Source organism: Hemitrygon akajei, chromosome 10 (assembly GCF_048418815.1).
Source record: "Hemitrygon akajei chromosome 10, sHemAka1.3, whole genome shotgun sequence".
In the NCBI taxonomy this organism is placed as follows: Eukaryota; Metazoa; Chordata; class Chondrichthyes; order Myliobatiformes; family Dasyatidae; genus Hemitrygon; species Hemitrygon akajei.
In genome coordinates, this window is record NC_133133.1 from 43047350 (window position 1) to 43071579 (window position 24230).

Below are 24230 nucleotides of genomic sequence, written 5' to 3' on the forward strand. Positions count from 1 at the left end.
GAAGAACTTGCACCCCAAGTTCACTCTGTACATCAACTCTTCTAAGGTCCCTCCCCACTGTTTATTGCACACGTCCAGCCTAGTGTATTACTTCATACTGGTTTGTGTTTAATTCCATTTTCCACACTTCTGCCCAAACTTACAGCTCAACTACTTTTGTCTCTATCCTCATTTTCCACCATTCCATCAAACTTGCTTATCATACCAGTCATTCTCACCAAAGACATTCGAATATATGACTAACAACAAGACACCAGCACTGTGATCTATTATTCTTAACACTTTATTTTTTCTTATTATTATTATTGATATATTGCTTAGCTTTGTTAATCAGTTATTTGCTAATTTAATTCTCTATTGTACATAATGACATATTGACTTAATGTATCTTTTTTGCTGATCTTCAATAATAATTAATAAAAAAGATTTTAAAATGGAAGAAGGCTTGAGTTCTAAGAAGAGGTTGGATAGGGTAGGACTTTTGTTTCCCATGGAGTGAACAAGGCTGAGGGGCAACCTCACAGAGATTTATAAAATGCAACGGGCAGATGGTCACACAGTCTTTACCCCAAGTAGGGTAGCCTAAAACTAGGGGGCATAGATTTAAGGTGAGATAGGAAAGATTTAAAAGGGACCTTAGGAGCCAATGCTTCACCTAAAGGGAGGTGCCAGAGGAAGCTGTGGAGACTGCCACAATTATAATGTTTAAAATACTACATTTAAGTAAGTACATGGACACAAAGAGTTTGCAGAAATAAGAGCCACAAACAGGCAGAGGAGATAAACTCATACTGACATCTTGGTTGGCAATGAGGATGCGGACTGAAAGCTCAATTCCATGCTGTTTAACTCAGGGGTCACCGACCTTTTTTGCACTGCGGACCGGTTTAATATTGACTATATTCTTGCAGGCCGGCTGACCGGGGGGGGGGGGGGGGGGGTTGGTTGTTAATCACGATCGGAATATAGGTGATAAGTCAACTATATTGGCTATTACAATCAATTTTCTTTCTAAAAGGGTTTATCTAACGAATTTAATATTAAACATACAGCACATATTTTCCTTGTATCAACATATAAAATCATTGCAACACACCAGTGAGAGGACAAGGCAAAGGCCGGAGGTCCCCGTACTAGGGCCGCAGCGGTCGCAGTCCAGAGAGAGTGACCGACTGAGCAAGGAGTGCGACAGGGCGCACGCCTGCCCCCCCGTGTAGGTAGGTAGGATTTATCGGCTGACAGAAGTTTGGCTCGAGGGATAACTTTCAGTAGATCGCAGCGAGGTAGCTGCTCTGCTACTTATGAAACCCTGAGCCTGAATTAGGTCGTCTGCAAATATTTTAGCACCGGGTTCTCCACGAACTTTCAGTGTGCTAAACAGGTTCAGAGGCGGCGCCCATCTGTCCGTGCTCCAGGCCAGTAGCAACAGCACTTCCCACCAGCTGTGCAAGGCCATCGGTTACCCGAGGCCAACCAGTGATTCCTGGTGCTAGGGTATCACTGTGTTTAGGCGACTGATGACCTTGCGTGGGTAATGACTGCGTGTGCGTAATGACCTCGCGTGCATTGAAGTTCAACAGTGCTTGTGACATGGAATGAGGAAAGGTGCAGCTGACTCATATCGTTTCGCATCACCAAATTATATCGTCCCCTCATGGCCCAGTAGTTGGGGACCACTGGTTTAACTCTATGGCTATATGACTGATCGCTGCGGTATGCTAATGGTTTTCTTTGCTTTATCATTCATATTGAATGCTTCTCTATGATGAGTGACACAGAGAGACAGTCACAAATGCTCCACTCTTCTACCTGCAACTCTTGTCCTTCTCGTAGTACAGATCTGAGAGTGAGAGATGCTGTTCAGTTGTCCTGACATTTATTGGAAGCATGCTGCTAACATTACACACTCCAGCTATGGAACGTCACTGGTAGATGGGGGAATGTTTCAGGTAATGATGGCATGCCAAATCTGCATTTGGCATACAACCAGTGATCGCAATTGATGGACAAAAGCAATGGCATGTTACTGACTATAGACATATGCTACAAGATCACAGAGCTTTTCTATTAAATTTTTTTACATATTGTATATTTAGAATTACACCTAAGATTACATAAATGAGCCATTGGAAAATAATTGGTTGAAATGAGGCAAAAGATAAAAATATCACATACCTGAGCTTGTGACATCGATCCATATGGCTGCGCTGGATTTGCTTGACGAACTTGCTGCCCATACATTCCACTGGAATTCTTAGGGAGAAAGGGATTTGGGGAGAAAACAAAGGGAACATTTAGAACCTCTTAGGTGATAACTTTCATTCACAGGCTAGCACATTTAAACCTGATATGAATGAAATTTTACAAGATGAAAGCTGAAAACCATTGCAAAATCCTGATATCACAGCATGATATAGATCTGACAGTCACAAGCAACAAATTTGATCAATTTATCTCTTTCAGTTATTTCTTGGCTCCACTTAACTGCAACCTGAACAACAGATTTTTCCCTTATAACAGTTAATTTGTACAAACAAAAGCTATTCCAAAATAATATTTTTAGCACTTGAATAGAAATATCTGCTACAAGTAGATTGTGGAATGGAGAAAAAAAACCCTTTGAAAAATATTCTGGGAATCCATCTGGAGTGGGCACATTTTTATCTTGTGAACTGAGATTTCTAAGGACACAACTTCAACAGAACTTTCAAAATTTCAACATTTAATTGATTGCACAATTAGTGAAATAATATTCCATCAGGCAACCATTTTATAGCCTATTATTTCTAACTACCATTACTTTGAGATTAAAATTTTTGACTAACGTGAATGTGACCCTTCCATTTTATAGAGCTTCGTAAGGCAAGGCACCTCCAAAATAAAATAACTGAGTCTTTTCAGTGATAAGAGAGCAATCAAACCCTGACAGCAAAGGGCTCTCTTGTTTGGTGAATGCTTAGCTTCTAGTCATTGCATAATCAAAGAACCAATCCTGCTTTTACTTCCTGACCGACAATAATAACCTGACAATAAAATGATAGTAATGTGCCTCCTACCCATAGGGTGAAGTTTAAGTTTAATTATCATTTAACCATACAATTGAATAAAACAGCGTTCCTCCGGACCCATACGCACCAATCTGGCATTTAGATGATGTCGGATAGTCTGTCCTTGTGGAATGGGGGGCTGCTGCTTATACTGTGGCATTTTATACAGTGACGGATCCATCATTGCACCAATAGGAGTCATCATAGTGCTGTATGGAGGTCGAGTCTGCATTATTTTGGCAAACTGAGGTCGTACATTTCTGTAGGGCATTGTATCTAACCTTGGTCCACCTAAATGCAAAACAAACAGTGATTACAAAAGGCAACATTATCCTATAGAGTTTTAATTGAATGTATTTAAATATATGGAAGTTTTTAAAAATATCTTAAATACGCTTTTTAAATAAAAATCGGTCATAACTCATCCCATATACACACAATATTCATCGTCAACTCAGAAGTATTGGAACATTTTATTTTATATGTATGAATTCTAGAACTAGATATCCAAAACCCACAACAAGGAATAGGCATTTCTTAACACAAGGTCATACAAAATGCAGGTGGAAATTCATATTGGTTAACAGATATTCCTGCAATCAATTTTTCAAGTGCTTTCGATTAGGTTTCTGAAAAGTTTCTGGGTCAGTGGGTAATTTGATCCCCGGAAATGCAAGAATGAAAACTTTTCCATTCCTCCAACAACACACAAAATACTAGAAGAACTCAGGAGATGCAATAGCATCAATGGAGAGAAATTAATAGTTGATATTTTGGGCTGAGACCTTTCACTGGCCTGAAACCCTGTCTCTCCATAAATGCAGCTTGCCCTAAGTTGTTTCAGAATTTTTTGTGTGTTTCTGCAGATTTCCAGCATCTGCAGGCTTTCATGTTTTCCATTCCATCACCCATTCACTAAATTAGTAAAAAAAAGCACTAAAAATATACATTTTTTGCATGAAAACGAGATCTAAACAGTTCCTGTTTAACCATGGTTTAGGCAATTTCTTCTTTATTATTGCTATATATAATGCTCAGAGTAGAATTTCTTGCACACTTTACCCTGCTGCCCTTTTATTGTCTTCTGAAATATTGCAGATAGCTGCATAATGGTTTTTCTTTGTTCTCTATTATAACGATTTTGGGTTTACCAGCAATGGAAAAAACAACCGCTGAAGCTTCCAGGGGGCTCTCAACCAGGAAGAGACTAAATTAGTTGAATATTCTTTTCATCTTCACCAACACCCAATTTAAATAAACTTTGGTAGGGCAGAAAGAAAACTTGAAATTAAAATATGTGAATGAATGGATACGAACAGAGCTTTTACATCGTGGGAAGTTAATTATCTAAATCTGCCCTTTCACTTACCTGCTGGCAAAGGCTGATTTTGTGCATATATGCCAACACCAGGTGGTCCATATGGAAGTCTGTTATAGAGATTATTAGCCTGGTTTGGCATTATGTCACTGGGAACTCCACCACCATAAGGAGGCATTCTGTGTGCACTAGATGATAAATCCAGCTGCTTGAAGGCAAACAAAAAAAAACAAATCAAACATGCAATCCTAGGGGCTCTGGCAGGATTCTAAAGCAATATATCAGGAACTGATTGTTCACACTAAGTTAATACATCAGCTCATCAAATGTTACCATTAATAATTCTATTCTGTACCAGTGAATTACAAATCCCCTTTTAAATAGTATATACCTTGAATACATATTCAAACTCTCCAAAATAAAGACATCAGAAAAGATTATCACTATTGATACCCACAATAGAAACATCATGAAATGTCCATGATAAATAGAAGATGCTTCAATTTAAGTTAAATTACTAACATACAAGGCAATCTCTGTAGTATGTTACTTTTGCAAGTTTTCCCCCGTTTGCCCTCGTAAAGACGTGAGAATATGGGGCTCCCAGAATAAATGTTTTCCTAGCTGTATGAATAGAATGAAACAGCGCAGACTAACCCTGACAATTTTTGTGAACTTTGCAAAATAAACATTAAAAAAGAATATTATATTTGCTACATTTACTGAACTACATATTCTCATTGTACGAAATTATTAAAATGAAGTGCGGGTCATGTTCCAAACATCCTACTTCATGCAGAGATAATAGAATGTCATATTCCTGCAATTGGGAGCATTTTCTGCAACATTAATCTCCATTATATGGAACTGCACAGCAAAGAACATTAGAAACTATGTAAAACCTTATTAGTGTTATGGTGAAGGATGTGTGTATATTAGAACATCACAATAAAGGATGTGGGTTTGGTATGAGTAAGGGTATAGGAAACAGAATTTATTAGGCATTCTGAAGATCAAGAAATGAATCAGGAATTAGAAGTTCGCTCACCTCAGCTTTATTAGGAGGGGGTCGTTTTTTTCGAGCTGGTTTCTTTTTCTTCTCTTCAGTAGTATTAGGTTTCTCCAACTTTGGTGGTTCTGCCGTAGTTTTTTCTGGTTCAGGAACAACTGGTACTGGTGGCTCTTCTTCCTCTGGAGGGAGTGGCAGTGGTTCTAGATAGTAACTGCGTGGCTTTGGTTTAAGGTGTGTGTGGTACAATAGTAACCTGTGCTGCTCTTCAAACTTAGTCACCTTGCGATCAACACGAACAGTCCCAAACCAACCCCAAGAAAGGGGAGCAGAATGTTTCATCCCCTCAAAAACATCCCAGGGGGAAATCTTCTGCTTGGTGGAGACCTGGAGCCCCTAGAATGTGATAAAACAAGTGACTAAAAATGTATGCAAACTGAAATAAATGACTTAAAAGAGGACCTTCACGGTTGCCTAAACTATTATATTTGTCATCATATTTTCTATTTCAGATTAATTAATGGTAGGCCTCTACCATAGTAGCCCCTTGTATTGAAGTTCAGATATTATATGGAGGGTGGAGTTAGAGATGGGTGTCAAGTGCAAATGCAGGCATTCAACATGAACAGCAATTCAAGGGAATAGGTGGTTCAAGGTGTAAGCATTTTGGTCCTTTGGGTGAACTGCTATGTATACCTGGTTAGTTTGATTTTCCCAATGTAAACTATCATAGGTAACACTAGGTTACTTTGGCAAAAAGCATTGCCAAAAGCAATGACAAAAGAAGGCCCCATTCCATATATTGAGTTAAAAAATGATCCAGTAATACTTTCTCTTGCTTCAGTTTCTATTGTTACACTCAACATTGAAAAAGTCTATACAAATATCTTATTTCAAATATAGCACTACAAAGAGATTTCACAGCTCACAGTAACTGAAAGAAAGTTAAAACACTATTAAGGATAAGTTTGAAGATCATATAACTTTCAAGCTTTTGTAAACAAAGAAAAATGTTATATGTTATTCCCTGATTTATGCTGTCCGTCTTCCAACTTTACAGATGCTCTGCGGTACAGATGTCTCTCCTTAACCCAAGTTCCTCAATGGAATAAAATCTCTTTAGTTAGACCTATCATTTGTGTCACTGGAAATCTATTGTAGGAAAGTATGCTCTGACTGAAATTAAAGATGTGAACAGTAATAGTTTGATTACCTTTAGAAAACTGATTGTTTTCAAGTTATCCAAGACAAATTTGGGTGTTCTCAGAAAACAGAGAGAGAGCATGCAGCAGTGGCTAGTAATTGGGAAATCCAATGGAATATTAACCTTTTGCAAATAAAACAGAGTGTAAAAGTAGACCTGTACAGTGGATTCCAGTTAACTTGGCCATCGGTTAATCAGAGGAACTTGTAACGAACAAAAACAAACCAAGGAAATATCCAAATTTCCTTCATTTATTTGTGATAATATGCTGCTTAACTGGGACAGGAGACTGTTACTAAACAGCTTCTAACTAGTGTCAGCCACATGCATGTAATGTGGTCGTTAGACAATAGACTGCACTGAGAGCATAAAGTTTTTAAATAGAGTCATTTGTGTGTACTTATGTTCAAAAAGCAATGATTTTTGTCATTGATAGTTTGTGAGTAATAAGCAGTAAAACAATTCAGAAATGTTTTGCTCATTGCAGTTTTAAGCATTCTGGCTTGGAGATGCCAGAAAAAGCCTGGAGTGAAAATAAAATGATGTCAACTACCATAAGTTTGAAGATATTTTGAAGATGTACCCCAGGCTACTGTGGGAGGCGAAGGAGGAAATTGCTGAGCCACTGGCGATGATCTTTGCATCATCAATGGGGAAGAGAAAGATTCTGGAGGATTGTTCCATTATTCAAGAAAGGGAATAGAGATAGCCCAGGAAATTACAGAACAGTGAGTCTTACTTCAGTGGTTGTTAAGTTGATGGAGAAGATCCTCAGAGGCAGGATTTATGAACATTTGGAGAGGTATAATATGATTAAGAATAGTCAACATGGCTTTGTCAAAGGCAGGTCATGCCTTATGAGCCTGATTCATATTTTTGAGGATGAGACTAAACACATTGATGATAGTAGAGCAATAGATGTAGTGTATATGGATTTCAGCAAGGCATTTGATAAGGTACCCCATGCAAGGCTTACTGAGAAAGTAAGGAGGGATGGGATCCACGGGGAAAATCGCTTTGTGGATCCAGAACTAGCTTGCCCGCAGAAGGAAAAGAGCAGTTGTAGATGGGTCATATTCTGCATGGAGGTCAGTCACCAGTGGTGTGCCTCAGGGATCTGTTCTGGGACCCCAACTCTTCGTGATTTTTATAAATGACCTGGATGAAGAAGTGGAGGGATGGGTTAGTAAATTTGCTGATGACACAAAGGTTGGAGGTGCTGTGGATAGTGTGGAGTGCTGTCAGAGGTTACAGCGGTACATTGATAGTATGGGAAAATGGGCTGAGAAGTGGCAGATTGAGTTCAATCCAGATAAGTGTGAGGTGGTTCATTTTGGTAGGTCAAATATAATGACAGAATATAGTATTAATGGTAAGACTCTTGGCAGTGTGAAGGATCAGAGGGATCTTGGGGTCTGAGTCCATAGGACGCTCAAAGCAGCTGCGCAGGTTGACTCTGTGGTTAAGAAAGCATACAGTACATTGGCCTTCATCAATTGTGGGACTGAGTTTAGGAGCCAAGAGGTAATGTTGCAGCTATATAGGACCCTGATCAGACCCCACTTGGAGTACTGTGCTCAGTTCTGTTTGCCTTACTATAGGAAGGATGTGGAAACCATAGAAAAGGGTGCAAAGGAGATTTACAAGGATGCTACCTGGAATGGGGAGCACGTCTTATGAGAATAGGTTGAGTGAACTCGGCCTTTTTTTCTTTGGCGCGACGGAGAATGAGAGGTGACTTGATAGAAGTTTATAAGATGATGAAAGGCATTGTCTGTGTGGATAGTCAGAGACTTTTTCCCTAGGGCAGAAATGGCTGGCATGAGAGGGCACAGTTTTGACGTGCTTGGAAGTAGGTACAGAGGAGATATCAGGGGTAAGTTTTTTTTAAATACGCAGAGAGTGGTGAGTGCATGGAATAGGCTGCCGGCGACAGTGGTGGAAGCGGATACAATAGGGTCTTTTCAGAGACTCCTGGACAGCTATATGGAGCTTAGAAAAATATAGGGCTATGCGTAACCCTAGGTAATTACTCAGGTAAGGACATGTTTAGCACAGTTTTGTGGGCCAAAGTACCTGTATCGTGCTGTAGGTTTTCTATGTTTCTATATTGGCAATCATCTTGAATGTTACAGTGAAAATGTTGATTTGGGAGATGCAATCATCAAAAGCATTGTATGAAGACAGACCATTACCTGCACTAGGTTTCTGCACTGATTTTGTTCATTTACTGTCAAAAGAAACAACAGCAGCAAACATTGGATTAATTTCTCCAATGATAACTATTAGGATCTAATACCACAGTTTTATAGTACTGTAGCAGTTTTGATAGTGCTGTAATTTGTTTTGTTTCATTTAAATACATAATTTGTTACTGAGTTAAACAGTAGTTTGTCTTTTTTATACCTTTTTAATTATTTCCATGAAACCTGCCAAATGAGACAGCTACTTGATTGACCCAAAATGTACTTGTCCTGATGTGTCCCAATTGTATTGCATAATTATACAGGACGTTGGTGTACAGCATACTCTCCTTACTTAGAGACAGCAACACTTGGGCTGAAAAGAATTTCAGGACCAGTTTACCAATGATCATTCCTAAAGTGAAGGGGATGACATAAAAGGAAAGGCAAAGCAGGTTTGGTCTGCATTCATTGAAAGTGAAAAGAATGAGTGGTGATCTAATTGAAACAGAAGTTACTGAAGGGGCCTTACAGGGTAGGTACTGATAGGATGTTTAGAATGAAAGTCCAATTTCATAGTTCATTAAGGTTGATGAGCAGAAATATTTTCTCTGTGTGTTTTCAATACTCTATCCAAAAGAACCAATGTGATTCTGATGTTAGGAGTGTAAGTGGCCCATTTTTCACTCCTTACATCAGAATCACATTACTTGCAAGAGAATAGTAAAAGGTATAGTAACCAGAGATGGGCAGTGTATCTTTACTTTAGGTTCAACAGATTTTCTATCACAGTTTTCATACTTTATTGAAAGAATATCAGCAGTATCATTTACTTGCCTCCTTTTTGAATATTGACTCAAACCCAGCAATCTTGTTTCCTTTGGTATCGATCAGAGAGCCTTGCGGTTCACATGTAATGACATCCCTTGTCTGCTTTGGAAGTGGTAATAATTGTCGCACTTTCTCCAAGCTCTCTGATTGTCGGTCCCCAAGCTCTTTCTATGACAATTATAAGAAAAATAACAGCAAGTTACATGACAAATAAGTCACAGTTGTTATTCCCAATAATCTCAATAAAAACACAAAACTGAGAAGGAAAATTGGGATCAAATTCACTCAGTAGCCTCCCGACCATGAAGGAAATGCACAAAATAAACATTTTCCATAATCTTATATCTTGCCATCATTTAGTTAATGGACTGAAAAATCAAAATTTACAAGCCTGTGATTTCCTTATCAAACTCATCATTGGAAACATCCAATAAAAAAAAAACAATTAATCCCCAAAACTGAAATTAAACTGATGGTTACAAAATTCTAAATCATTAATATTGCATTATCAATCTTTTTTCTTTCTTTATTGTTTAAAGCTATGTGTGTCACAGGAGCAGATATGGCTTTTTAAACTCCTGAAGCACTCTTTGGAAAAAAAAGTGATGCAAGCTTTTACTCACATTATTTAAAAGAAATAAGATATTTTTAAAAAGGCACCAGGCAAGAAACCATAGAAAACTGTCAACAATGACATTTGTATTTATATCAACTGCTGGATATATGTAAGTTACACACACCTGTTAAATGCCTAAGTAAGTGAATAGCATGTGGGTGAAAGGTGAGGATTGAATTATACTCTTTCACAATTTAAACTGAAAGCAAAATTAGAAAATTAAAAGGTCACAAAGAAAAATAATATAGCACCAGTCCCTGAGTGTCAAGCTTGTTCTTCCATCAAGTGAGCACTGGGGAGCAGCCTCCCCCCCACCCCCAAACCCAATATGGATTCCAGTGCACGCACAGAGGCCTGTCCGACACTGCCTCAGCATCCCCTCTCCAGAGCGACAGCATCAGGTGAACCCTCACCCTAGGCCTAGTCCTCATCACAACCAAGGTAATGCAGCTACCCCGCCATCGATCTTGTCAATGAACCAGTGAACCGGATTTGTAGTGTCTACATCGCTAATGTCCAACAGGGTCTTGCAATCACAATAAAAACATCCAAGACAATCACTTGCACCTTTTTATGGACCGTGCACCATCCAATAGTACACAATAAGTCCTGGTGACAATATGGATTAAGTTCAGCTCCATCATCATCAAACAACCTGCTGATGGGATAGTCCTACAGTACTTGATGTTCCTATTATCCAGCAGTGACTTGCAATTGTAAAAAAGACATACAAGATGAACAAATACACCTTTGAATGCACCCAGAGTGGTTGCAGCGTCTGAGCACGCAACCATCTTATTGATCCCCAAATAAGAAAACAGCTGCAATGAAAGATTTCAGAAAGCTGGCCTTTGTAGCACTGAAAGGAGATGGTAAAATACTGCAGATTACACTGAGAGAAAACAGTAAAAAGAGAGAATTATAAATTTAAGTTACAGTAATCCAGAACAGATTTAAAATAGCAAAACTGAATTTCAGAATGCTATATTGAACAACTGAAATAAACAAAACCATACAGAGCAAAAGCTTTGCCATTATTTATCCTGTTCGATGAAAATGGCTGGAAATTAACTTCCTTCGTCAATAATGATCAGGAGATTTTGTGACAATAATCTCAAAAACAAAGATTATTACCCTGAGTTTCTTTACGAGGTTCATGTAAGCTCTCTTGTTCTCTTCCATACTGCCCTGTGAGATACTTGACATGTCTGCTGCCAAGGTCCCATTAACTAGCACACTGAGCATATCCAGGACTGTAGTGAACAGCTCACTAGGGGGGAAAAAAATATACTCTCAGAAATTCTTCACAGCAAAATACAGATACACATAAATAGACTTCACAAAAAATATTCAGGATGGAATGCATCCCAACCAATTTTTCACCTCAGATCAAAAATGGCAACAATAATTATAGCCTCTCCATCCAACAAATTGTAACTACTCAAATGTACTGATACGGGATGCACACTAGCCCATTTGAGTGACTCACAAATTAATTTCACACACCTGTCAATGAAACCCAAAACCAAATTTGAAGTTGTATTGACAGCTATTTCCTTATTGCTGCCACTATCCCCCCTCCCCACAACCCGATGTCCCTCTTCCATACTTTGAGCTTAAATTTATCAACAGTGAAGTATGAATTCAAAGTGTAACAAATTACTGAAGCAAATATTTTGGCTACTCTGATGTCAAAAATGTTACTGAATTATTGGTTGGATGAAAGCAGGAATGGATCTTGTATGCCAAAGCTGGAATCTGAGTCTGTCATGAGAACAATGCCTACACTAACCCAGAAACATTACATATGTCTTGCCACTGCTGTCTGATTTTTTTTTACCTCTTTTCCCTGTTGCAGTTCAAGAATCCATAGCTTACAAATGAAAAATAAATCCCAATACTCTGCTGCAGTACAAGTCTTTGATACTGCAAACACAAGTTCAAGGTAAAACTGCTCCACTGCTGGAAATAAATTGTTAAAAACATGGTCTATCTCTGCCTCCAGAGTAGTCAGCACTATTTGTTTTAGCTATTTTTAAAACATGAGTTCAATGTTATAATAGACCAAAATGCACAAGCAGAAATCACCTTGAGCTATGGTTATAATTAAAACTGCAATTACTTAAATAAATAAATATTTAATTAAGTTTAAATTGTCAAAATGCAAAGCTGTAATAGATTTGATATTAAAATGATAGAATCCATTAACTTGGTGAATGTTTAATTGATACCATTCATAATGATAGTTAAAAATACCTGCACTGGTAAAATAGATAAACAGTTTAATTTTGAGACTATTTCTTAATCATGCCTGTTATATCTTTAATCACTGCACAACTCATTTGTACATGGTCCGTACTCTATCAGAATGCATTGTGTGTGCATGGAAGATGTTAATAGTTCATGCAAAATAATTAATTAAAATTCATACTTGTTTGACTGCATGTCCACTGTTCCACTGCTGATTATATCCAAGAGAAGGACAGCCCACTCAGTAGTGCCCTGTGTGCTACGCTGGACAGTATCAAACATCCCACCTACCTGAACAGAAAAATCAAAAACAAAAACGTTGCACACTATTACCAACATTCTGGTAAACTGAACTATAAATAGTTAGAAAATTAGAAATAAAAACATTCAGGAAACAAAGCAGCATTTGTGAAAAGATGACAACACTGTTACCTCAGTACCAGAATCTAAAATACTGAGAGTGCTGCAGACGAAGGGCGAAAAGTATTGTTGAGGATCCCCCTCCACCCATCCGACAATCTCTGACCCACAACTCTCAGAATAGAGGTACAGAAGCATCAGGACTAGGAATGCCAAACTGGGTAATAGCTTCTTCCCCCAGGCTGTGAGACTAATGAATACCCCACTGTCCTTGCCAGTGTGACAGTGACCTTTTAGCTGTGCTGTGCAGAACATGCATTCTGAATTATAGTTCAACTTATTTAGGGTAATATTTCGATTTATGTGCTGTGTGTCATATATATTTTGTGGGTGCACCATTGTCCAGAGGAACATCGTTTCGTATGGTTGTATGATGCAAGTCAGATGACATTACACTTGAACTTAAATGAAGGGCCAGATCAATGAACCCCTCGTGAGAAAGAAAACAGGTTTAAAGTTGAAGAGAGAGGAAATTGTATTGAATGACAACTTCATTCTCCCCTTGTGTAACTTCTGTATCAACGGTCCAAACTCCTGGCTGTTCGGTTACTTAAACAGTATAGTACAATACCTCTGAATTATAATGTTGTTTATATTGAAGTTATGCGATTATAATGATTTTGATTCAACTGTTCTATTAGTAACTGGATTTAGCTACTATAATCACAAATAATATATCATGCAATATGACTGATTTCTAAATTACTCAAGGGGTGAAGAGCTAAGATGAAAAAGCGTTTATCAATGCAGATGACATATTAGGGTTTTTGAAGGGAAATGTTACAATGTCAGTGATGTGTGGGTTTAAAGACTCTCTTATATTGATACACCATGTTAGGTGAAACCAGAGTATTCTCCACTTGGGAGCAATTATTTTTTGTTCATAATCTATCACACCAATTTAAAAACAGAACATTTTTTATAGATTAAGCAATATATTAGCCACCCTAATATCAATAAATAAATATAAATTGTGAACAGGGACACTGTGCCAGTGATATATTGCTCATTGGCCCTCTCTTTGGCAATTGACAGAGAAATTTAATTGACTGGTATGATACAACTTGATGTCTGCCTTTTCAATAAATTACACAATACTACACAAAATATGAAAATTCAGTTGAAAGGAAGTAACAATTCCAAATGTGTATTCAGGAGAAAAGTGAACAAACTTTCACTAAACGTGAAAAAGCACCAATTCCTTTCTGCATTAACAGTCCTTACAAGATTTAAACGAAGCTTTAGGGCTTCATGCATCATTTGTTTCGCTTTGCAGTCATCCTGGTACTGATCTTCACGCCAGTTTGTAACAATCTGAAAAGAATTAATAAGACAAAATTATTACATTTATTTGGTGATTATCAGTAAACCAGAGTTATCTTTTCCTAACACTGATAATAGAGAACAGGCACGTATTGTTCATCAATTAAGACAAATGTGAACACCAGGTAAAACTAATATTGATTTTACTGGTTTACCCTCAGCAGACATTTATTTCAAGCTCAATAGCTGCCACAATAGCATCGCAGTTGGCACAACATTATTACACCTCAAGGTGTTCCAAAGTTCAGAGTTCAATTCCGGTGCCGTTCTGTAATGAGTCTCTGTGGAATGTGTGGGTTTATTCAAGGTCCACTGGTTTCCTCCCACAGTCCAAAACATACCTGGTAGGTTAACCGATTATTGTAAATTGGCTTGAGATTACGTTAGGGTTAGTCAGGTTATCGAGGCTTGCTGAGGCAGCATGGCACAAAGGGCCAAAAGGGCCTACTCTGTGCTGTAATCACTAAATAAAAATGGAAATTAAATTTTAAAATAGCTACTTGTTTGAGATACCTGATGTCTTTGGAACTTGTGCACCAATTCCAAAAATGCTAATAATCACCACAGCTAGAAGGAAACTGCAATAGTTCTCAGACAAGATTCTCAAATTGTTATAACCGCCATAGAAAATAGGCAAAACTTTTAAGTTCATATCTCTTACTATGTGTTTGAAACATAACATAAGCAGAGAAATATTCTACAGCAAAACAAAAGCACAAATTGCTGGAGGAACTCAGTTGGTCAAACAGCATCTATGGGGGAACATGATGGGGGTTGGGGGAGAGAAACAGTCAACATTTTAGGAGGAAATGCTGAAATAAGACAGAGATGGACAATTTAAAGAGGAGAATAGGGTGACAGGTGACACAGGGAACAGTAGATAATTGGTAGACTGAGGAGGAGTAACTGGAATGAAAGGACAGTCCATATAAGTTTGTGTGAGGCAGTTAATGACCAACTGAGTTTTTGAGGCATCCAGCAAGGTGATCCTCTTCCAACTGTTTCCATTTGTCCTTCATGTCTCCTCTAATGGTTACTATTAGCAACATCCTTACTCATCAGATACCAGCCCCAGTAGCCTTTATGGTCCTGCTTATCACCATCTTCAGCTATCTCAGCCTTCAACCTCCCCTCACCTGACTCCATCTTGCTCCCCATGTTTGCTTCCAGCCCTGCTTTCCTGTGTCTATCATTCTCAAGTTCTAAACTTTACACTTCTAGTTATCCAAGATTTACACTAAAAGAGTGAATAGCCGAGTATAATATTTTGGACCTAAATCAACTCTTTCTCATTGATTCATTGAGGAAATAATTACATTGAACTGATCAGTCTGGCACAGAACAACACAGACTGACCTATAGACTCATCTATAGTCCAACTGCACCTAATTTTATAGTTTTGTTCAATCTGAATATATATGGCTACCAAAAGCAGAACTGCATTAAGAAAAGCTTTACTGTTTTTCTACATAGAAGCTGAATTCCTATTTAGGACTCAATAGATATCAAGTTGGTAGTATTCTTACTTTGAGATCATAGTCAGATCATGTTGATAGATGATGTTGAAGAAAGGCTGCGATTCAGAAGTTACATTACCTTACCAAACACTGATGCGAAACCAGCAAATAATATAGCCAATGGTTAATTACCTGTTGGACTTGGCTATAAAGGGACGTGAGAAGTCCCTCTCTTTGTTCATCCTGCCCCTTAAGGCACGTCAAAACCAAAGAAAGAAATGGCTGTTGACTTAGCAGAGACATGCTGGAGACAAAAGCAAAAATTAGACGAAATATATTATTGCCCACAATTGTTTCTAACTGCAGTTATCAGGTTAATTTAATCATACTAAACAGAATAATTAAGTCTTTATGACATTTTTAATTATAGGCTATCTGAAGAAACCCAGTGGAATTTTTCAGTAAAATATTTTCTAAACTTCACAGATGAAGAATTAGGAGCAAAAAAAAAGCCTCCAAGATTGAAGAAAAAGAGAAAGAACATTAGGCAAGAATAAATAGATGTTGCTACAATTAGGACGCAAAAGTTCACAGACTGTTAGATCTGAGGACAGCTGCACAGATATGAAATCTTACAGTTAGAAGACATTAAAACTCAACACAATAAAGAATGGGTGTTTTGGATATACATCTGGAATTTTGAAGAAACAAAAGAATTTTGAACTATTGTTAACTCTGCCAAAGTGTTATGATACCAGCCCCCTCCTTTGTGAGAATTGCAAGAGCCCTAGAAAAGGGGGGGTCAATGACCCAAAAGAGAGAGAGAGAGACAGGCTGAATGGACACAGGAAATGGAAAGACATTCCACTGGGACAAAAGCTGGTGACTGTGGCATTGTTCTCAGGAGACACCTGGGAACTGCAGACGTGCCAACTCGCAGGGACATTGTAAAGCCCTCGGGCAAAGTGGGCTGGTTGAGAGAGAGATTGCACCACCTGCAACCTGATTGACACCTGAGATCCCGTGAGGCAGTATAAAGAAGGGTCTGAAAGAGGACGACCCTCAGACGCACCAAGGAGACACCAAGAAGCACGATAACGCTTCCCGTGGGAACGGGAAGCCATTTTGAAATAAGCCACGTGCGTTAAATTCCGAATGCGGGGTTTGTGGCTGGAACCAACGGAAGATCGCTTTTAACTAACAACGGGGAAGATCGCTCCCCTGATTACACGGATGTAAACGGCAAGTTTTTCCGTTTTATCTCTCTCTCTCTCCAACACGTGAAACCGAAAGCCTGCAGACTTCAGAGTGACTCTTTATATTTCCAATTGGACTCAGTATTATATACCCTAGACAACGAAAGAGCCTATTTCTGATTGATTATGGTTACACCAGTGTTTTAGATTGAGTTTTGACGATTTGAATGTTTTGTATTAACCATACGTTTGTGCCCTTATTGAATAAAACGTTTGAAAATAGTAGCATCCGACTCAGCTGATCCATCTATCTTTGCTGGTAAGTTACCTGGTTACGGGGTTTTCGTAACAAAAGAAACAAAGAAAATTCAGATAAAGATTCATATTTATTCATCATATGTACACTGAAACATATTGTGAAACGTGTCAAGTACTGCATCACAGAAACAGGCCATTCAGCTCATCCAGTCCATGCTGACCTCTTAATCTGCTTAGTCCTCTTGACCTGCACCCAAACCATAGCCCTCCATACCCATGTACTTATCCAAGTATCTCTTAATCAAACACACATTCACCACTTCCGCTGGCAACCTGTTCCACACTCCAACCACCCTCTGAGTGAAGAAGTTCCCCCTCATGCTCCCCTTAAAGGTTGCACATTTCACCTTTAACCCATGACCTCTAGTTCCAGCCTCATGCAAGTTCAATAGAAAAAGCCTGTTTGCACAAATTCTATTTATGCCCCTTGTAACTTTGTATACCACTATCAAATTTCCCCTCATGTTCCTATGCTCCAGGGAATAAAGTCCTAACCTTTTCAACCTTTCCCTGTAACTCAGGTCAAGTCTTGGCAACACCTTTGTAAATTTTCTCTCTGCTCTTTCAATCTTATTGTTATCTTACCTGTAGTATGTGATCAAATACTGAACACAATACTCCATATTAGGCCTCACCAATGTCTTATATGACTTCAACAGAATATCCCAAACTCTGTACTTAATACATTGATTTATGAAGGCAAATATGACAAAAGCTTTGTTTATGGCCTTACCTAGCTGTGACACCACTTTCAAGAAACAAAGGATCTGGAATCTCAAATCCGTCTGTTCTACCACATTCCTCAGTGCCCTACTGCTCACTGTGCAAATCCTACCCTGGTTTGTCCTCCCAAAGTGCAACATCCTACACTTGTCTGTATTAAATTCCATCTGCCTTTTTTCAGCTGGTCCGAATGCTGCTGCAACTTTTGATCACCACCTTCTCTGTCCACTGTACCCCCAATCTTGGTGCCATTCCTAAATTTGTCATTATCTTGATCATTATGACAAGCAATAACAGATGACAAGTAATAACAGACCCAACAGTGTCCTGCAACAGCCTGCAACATTTGCCACACATTCCAGTACTAGCATAGCATGCCCACAATGTTCAGCAGAACACAAAAAAAATAGGAAATAATAGGCATTAATTTCTTTCAAGCTGTTTTGGTCTGCAAGGAAGATGCAGACATGGAGTAGCATTTAAGTATGCATTCTGATGTTCTCTGTATAAAATATCAAATACCTTGTTTCCAATCTTGAAGGAATCCCATCATACTGTGGACCCCATAATCACAATCAAAAATACACATTGGTGAAGGAATAGTTCATCATAGTGAAAATAAATGAGATGTATAGTAATTTAAGTTAGTTGGGTTCAAATCTCAAAACACCAAACCTAATAGCAATATAAGAATATCGTTCCCAAAAAGACACTTTCAGATTAAGGTGGCAATATCAAAACATGAAGAGCAACTGGAAACAGTCAACACATAATGGAATACAAGCAATATCCATAAGCCAGAATTGAGGAACAAAGCCTTCATCCTTTTTTGGTTGCAATCCAGATAAAAATATACAAGCCAGTTGTGTGGGCTAGTGTTATGTTCTTTGATGGAGCCTCCTGTATTACAAGCTATAATAAGATAAACTGCTGGGTAATCAAATCTCAGAAATACTGACTTAAGACCAGAATAAATCTCATTTGGTAAGTCAATGATGGAAAATTACATGCTAGAACAGCACCAAACCAAAACAATGCATTGTTGTTGCTGCACACTAAAAAGACTTAAATCCACACTTGCCTCTTTTGCTTCTGCCGATCCCGCTCTTTTCTTGAGGATGACCCAAGGTGTTGTCCTTTTTCCAATTCCTCGCCAGCAGCTTTCAACACATGGCCTTGGACTGATGTTGGCAATTTTGCAATTAACGGTGCTACGAGCCAGACCCCTGTCCGCTCTGATGAGCTGTTAGTGAAAACAAATGGAACAGAAGGAATATACAATACATAACTATAGACTGATTATCCAATATCTTTAGTAATCTCAATATTAAACATTTTTTGAGCCAAGTTCTGCTGGCCATAACATTGCATGTATTCTCTTGAAGTGTGTGGAATTGGCTGAGCACAGTAACTAACATGGTAAAGTGAAAACTAAATCTTCCTCTTCAGTACAGTGTTTTAAGTCTAAAATTCCCATTAATTAACTCAGTCAAATTTCTTCCATTAAAATATCCTTTGATTACTTTTGGATGGTGTATCATGTAAAAAATACTATGTGTCTTCAAACTATGCTAGGGCAATAACAAAAGGTAAAGCATGACCAGAGCATCAGATTTAGTAATTACCCACTGGAAAGTGCCTGATTCAAGGTCAGGGAAGTATGCAATGTTTGCCATGATTCTCTACGCTGCAGTGAACCCAGGAAGAACAGTTACCCGGGTTTCAGCACTACAATTTCAATCAAGATCTTCCATCAGAATTATTAGTAGTTAGAAAACAAATGTATTAGAAAGAAAAAAATATGGATCTTTTTAAAGATAGAGACAAATAAAGACGAAATAATACAAGAGATACTGCTGCTGGCTGGGAGAGCACAGTGAAGGATTGTTAAGAACTGCTGATCTGCCTGGAGGAGATGTAAAACAAAGCTAAAAATAAATAAAGGGGCGAGGTTAAGAAACAGCAACACTAGAATGTAGATACAGTACACTGCAATTGATTTAGAATAGGATGCTAGAAACACCTAGCAGGTAAAGCAACATCCATGGAGTGGGAAAATGCTTAGTATGCAATAAGTTGATGGCCTTAACTCCGAACTGGCTTGTTCTGCTACAGTGTGGAAAAGCTGGTTATCTGAAACTGTAGAATTTAATGTTACATCCTGAAGGCTGCAAATTCCCCAGTCAGATATGAAGTTTGATGAAGTCCATCCTTCCCATTGATATTCTACTTTACTACGTTCAGAATTGATGGTGTATTTTGTGCTTTAATTTAAATTTCTAGTGTTCATATGTTTAAGTCTACTTCTAACTCACCTCAGCAGTGGTTTCATTTTGCTGGCATTTCCATTTGTGTTGCTAGTGCCAGAGACAGGTATCACTGAATTCACAGTTCCATTACTGCTCAAATTAGATGAGTTCATTTCAGCTGATTTCTGGAACACTTCAATAGTGGCCTTAGCAATGTTTTCAAGTAAGGAGTTCATTTCCTGAAACACAAGTTCAGTCAACAGTAGAGCATGTTTTTCCATTTACTATTTAGCTTATTTTCAGATATAAAAGTATCAAGATACATAAGGAACATAACTTTTTTACTGTTTTGAATAAAGCAACAGTGTATCAAGGACACTCAGCCAATGCAGTGATAAACTGTCCTATTTCTAAATTATTATTTCAATGAAATATTCCTTCCGCTGCACTCAATATCTCTTCAAATTAGCCTCCTCACACAACCCAACCAAAATTTAAATGTGATCTCCCTTCATATTTACTTGTTACTTAATATTAATGTAAGTTCAAAATTTCTAATGCATTTTGATTTTTGTTTCATAATGATCACTAGGCACCATGGACACTAAGGGGGTGGCAGCCACGTCCATGTACTCACACCAGAGCCAAACCACAAACAGATACAACAATTTTGAGATCAAGTCTAGAAAGATGAAAATTAGTTGGAAAATAAGTTTCCAAGATTAAAAGCACCCATTATGTTTAATTACGTGCACACACAAATCTCCCTCTTTCCCCCACTCTCTCGTTATTCTTTTTTCATAAGACATGTACAAATCCAGAATTGTTCAAATTGTAATATCTTTACTTACACTGGTGACACTCTGTTTAATCATAAGCTGCAACTCCAGTGAAGACTGTCTCATTGTCCACTGGTCAAGATTCTAAAATAAATAAAGAAATAAACAATCTTTCAAGTTTAAGAAACAAAAGACCTTGAAGCTAACGACTGCAGAATGTTCTACAGATAGGTTTAAGTAAAACACTATGAAGAAACACATACTAGACTTGTTACATCCTTCCGCCTAATTCAGCTGCATTTAATTTTTATTTAATTTTCTATTGCCCTTAGCTGTGGAGTTATTATTTTTTTAAATTATAAACTCCATTCTACTACAATCGCCAACTGATTTGTAATAGCTCTTCCTTTAAAATTAGAAGACACCAAAACCACTTCTATTGTTTATTCTATTTCTGTTATTTACCAAATATAATTCCATGTAAAGCCTGTCTAATATCTCACCTGCAAGATCCGTTTGATTCTCTGACGTTGTGGGTTGTCTCCTTCCTCGTTATCCAGTTGCCGGTGTGGATAGCATATCAGCTGCAAGAGTCGTTGAGCTTGCTTATTTGTTAGAACTGGATCTTGCAAAGCACTGCTATCCTCGCACAAACTCTTTAGACAGCGCTCTCCGACCCACTCCTGTGGAGAAATATAATGTTTCATAAAAATACAGAAAATACAATAAATGGTATTACTTGCAGAATTAGATTGTGTCCCTTGAAGTTAACAAGTCCTTATATACAGATAAAATACATATACAGTATACATTTATACTACACTTGACAGCTATCAATTAAAGCATGACATTAAAGCATTAAACCACAAACTAAGATACAAGCTCAGATGACCGAAACTTGTTCAAAAAAAGTCTTTGAATATTTAAAGAACAGGGTGCCTGAAAAACAGCTTGATTGAATTGCAAACCTTAGGGTGATTGCAGTTGTTGATCAACTAAGCTACTGAAAATATAATTATTATAGTCAAGAAACTTTAGTCTACAATTGCAAGAAAAAGTTTGTGAACCCTCTGCAATTATCTGGTTTTCTGCATTAATTACTTATAACATACGGTTTGATCTTCATCTAAGTCACAATAATAGACAAACACAATCTGCCTAAACTAATAACACACAAACAATTGTACTTTCATCAATACTGAGTACACAATTTAAACAATCACAGTCTAGGTTCAAAAAAGTATGTGAACCTCTGGGGAATGCCTTCTATAAAAGCAATTTGGAGTCAGGTGCTCCAATCAATGAGATGAGATTGGAGGTGTGGGTTGTGGATATGCCCTGCCATATAGATAAAAAGACACACAAAGTCAAGATACTGACAGAACCTCCTCTTCTCAAGAAAGATCCTTTTTATGTGCACCATGCCTCTCAATCAAAACAACTTTTACAGGACCTTAGAAGAAATGTAGAGATGGATGAAGCTGGAAAAGGCTACAAACGCATTTCTAAAGACCTGAGTGTTCATCCGTTCACAGTAAGAGAAATTGACTACATATGGAAGAAATTCAGTACTGTTGCTACTTCCCCTAGGTGTGGGCATCCTGCAAAGATCATACCAAGAGCACACGTGCAATGCTGAAGGAGGTGAAAAAGAACCCAAGTAAAGAGCAAAAGACCTGCAGAAATCTCAAGAACTTGCTAAAGTCTCTGTTCATGTGTCCACTGTAGGAAAAACACTGAACAAAAATGGTGTTCATGGAAGGACACCACAGAGGAAGCCACTGCTCTCCAAAAAAAAACATTGCTGCCTGTCTCAAGTTTGCAAAAGACCACCTGAAAGTTCCACAATGCTTCTGGGACAACGTAATGAAGACAGATTGTTTAAAATTTGAACTTTTTGGCAGAAATGCACACTGCTATGTTTGGAGGAAAAAGTGCACTGCACAACAACACCAAGACCTCATCCCAACAGTGAAGCATGTTGAAAGGATCATCATGATTTGGGGCTCCTTTACTGCCTCAGGGTCTGGACAGCTTGCAATCACTGAAGGACAATGAATTCAAAATTGTATCAAGACTTATTATAGGAGAATGTCAGGGTAGAGGTCCATCACTTGAAGTTTAATGGAAGGTGGATTTTGCAACAATCTGAAACATGAGTAAATCAACAACAGAATGGTTTAAAAAGAAGAAAACTCATGTTTTGGAATGGCCAGATCAGAATCCAGACTTTAACCTGATTGAGATGCTGCGGCATGACTTGAAGAGAGCTGTTCATACAAGGTACCCCAGAAATATTGATGAACTGAAACAGTTTTTATCTAGGAATGGTCTAAAATTCCTTCTCATCATTTGCAAGTCTGATCAGCAGTTACAGAATAATATTTAATGGGGATTATTGCTGCTAAAGGAGGTTCTACCAGTTATTAAATACAAGGATTCATATACTTTTTCCAGCCTGGACTATGAATGATTAAACAATGTGTTCAATAATGACATGAAAAGTACAATTGTTTGTGTATTATTAGTTTAGGCAGATTGCGTTTGTCTATTATTGTGACTTAGATGAAGATCAGACCACACTTTATAAGTAATTATTGCAGAACACCAGGTAATTGCAACTGTACAATTTGACAAGTTCATTCTGATTTCAAAGGTGCCTTTTAAATGTGCAGTTAGTGACTTTTACAACTGATAAGGCTCAAGGGAAATGTGTATTTTGATACATCACTTTTAACAAACAAGAGCTTCATCCAAAAAAAATAAGTAGTCAGTTAAGGGGTATTGGGGCAGGTGATCAAACACTTGACTGAAAAGGTAAATTTAAAAGAAAATTCTAAATCATAATCAAGTTTATTATCACTGACTTAAGTTGTGAAATGTGTTGTTTTGCAGCTGTAGAACAGCTCAAGACTTCCTACCACTGGGAATTACCCTTTTAATCGGGGGCTTAGCAGTGACATCTTAAGATTTCATCTTTAAATATGACCTTTTCTTTACATAGTTCTGCCTTAATATATTCCTTATAAGATCCACCTTTAACAAAGTTTCTGGTCACTCATTCTCTTTTATTCAGTATCTAATTTTGACTGAAGAAATCTGGTGAAGCATCTAACGGAAATCTGCTAAATCTACTTGACTGGAAATAATTAAACTTAAACAGTTTAATCTCAGCAAATGCATCTGGATGATTCAGCCAAGGATTAAAAACTTCTTCAAACATCAGTACAGTTAGGCTCAACATGTAGAAAATGTTTCCAAATCCTTGCATAAACACAAAGCAGTTTAATTCCTGTGAACCCACTGA

The 24230-nt window shown here is 37.9% G+C and overlaps 1 protein-coding gene across 3 annotated transcripts in view; it reads right to left on the reverse strand.

Annotated features, from left to right (window-relative positions):
- med12 (mediator complex subunit 12) overlaps positions 1 to 24230 on the reverse strand; it is a 144747-nt gene that overhangs the window by 22824 nt on the left and 97693 nt on the right. For 2 of the 3 annotated variants that reach the window (XM_073058130.1, XM_073058128.1), the window contains exons 27-39: positions 21427 to 21606; positions 20996 to 21067; positions 20211 to 20383; positions 18977 to 19138; positions 15851 to 15962; positions 14103 to 14192; positions 12640 to 12749; positions 11343 to 11478; positions 9599 to 9760; positions 5414 to 5770; positions 4417 to 4573; positions 3136 to 3338; positions 2176 to 2253 (exon numbers count right to left, since the gene is read on the reverse strand). In XM_073058130.1, coding sequence (XP_072914231.1) covers positions 2176 to 2253; positions 3136 to 3338; positions 4417 to 4573; positions 5414 to 5770; positions 9599 to 9760; positions 11343 to 11478; positions 12640 to 12749; positions 14103 to 14192; positions 15851 to 15962; positions 18977 to 19138; positions 20211 to 20383; positions 20996 to 21067; positions 21427 to 21606 — 1992 coding nt within the window. The remainder of the gene's footprint in view (positions 1 to 2175; positions 2254 to 3135; positions 3339 to 4416; positions 4574 to 5413; positions 5771 to 9598; positions 9761 to 11342; positions 11479 to 12639; positions 12750 to 14102; positions 14193 to 15850; positions 15963 to 18976; positions 19139 to 20210; positions 20384 to 20995; positions 21068 to 21426; positions 21607 to 24230) is intronic. The other variant, XM_073058129.1, reaches the window with a different exon arrangement.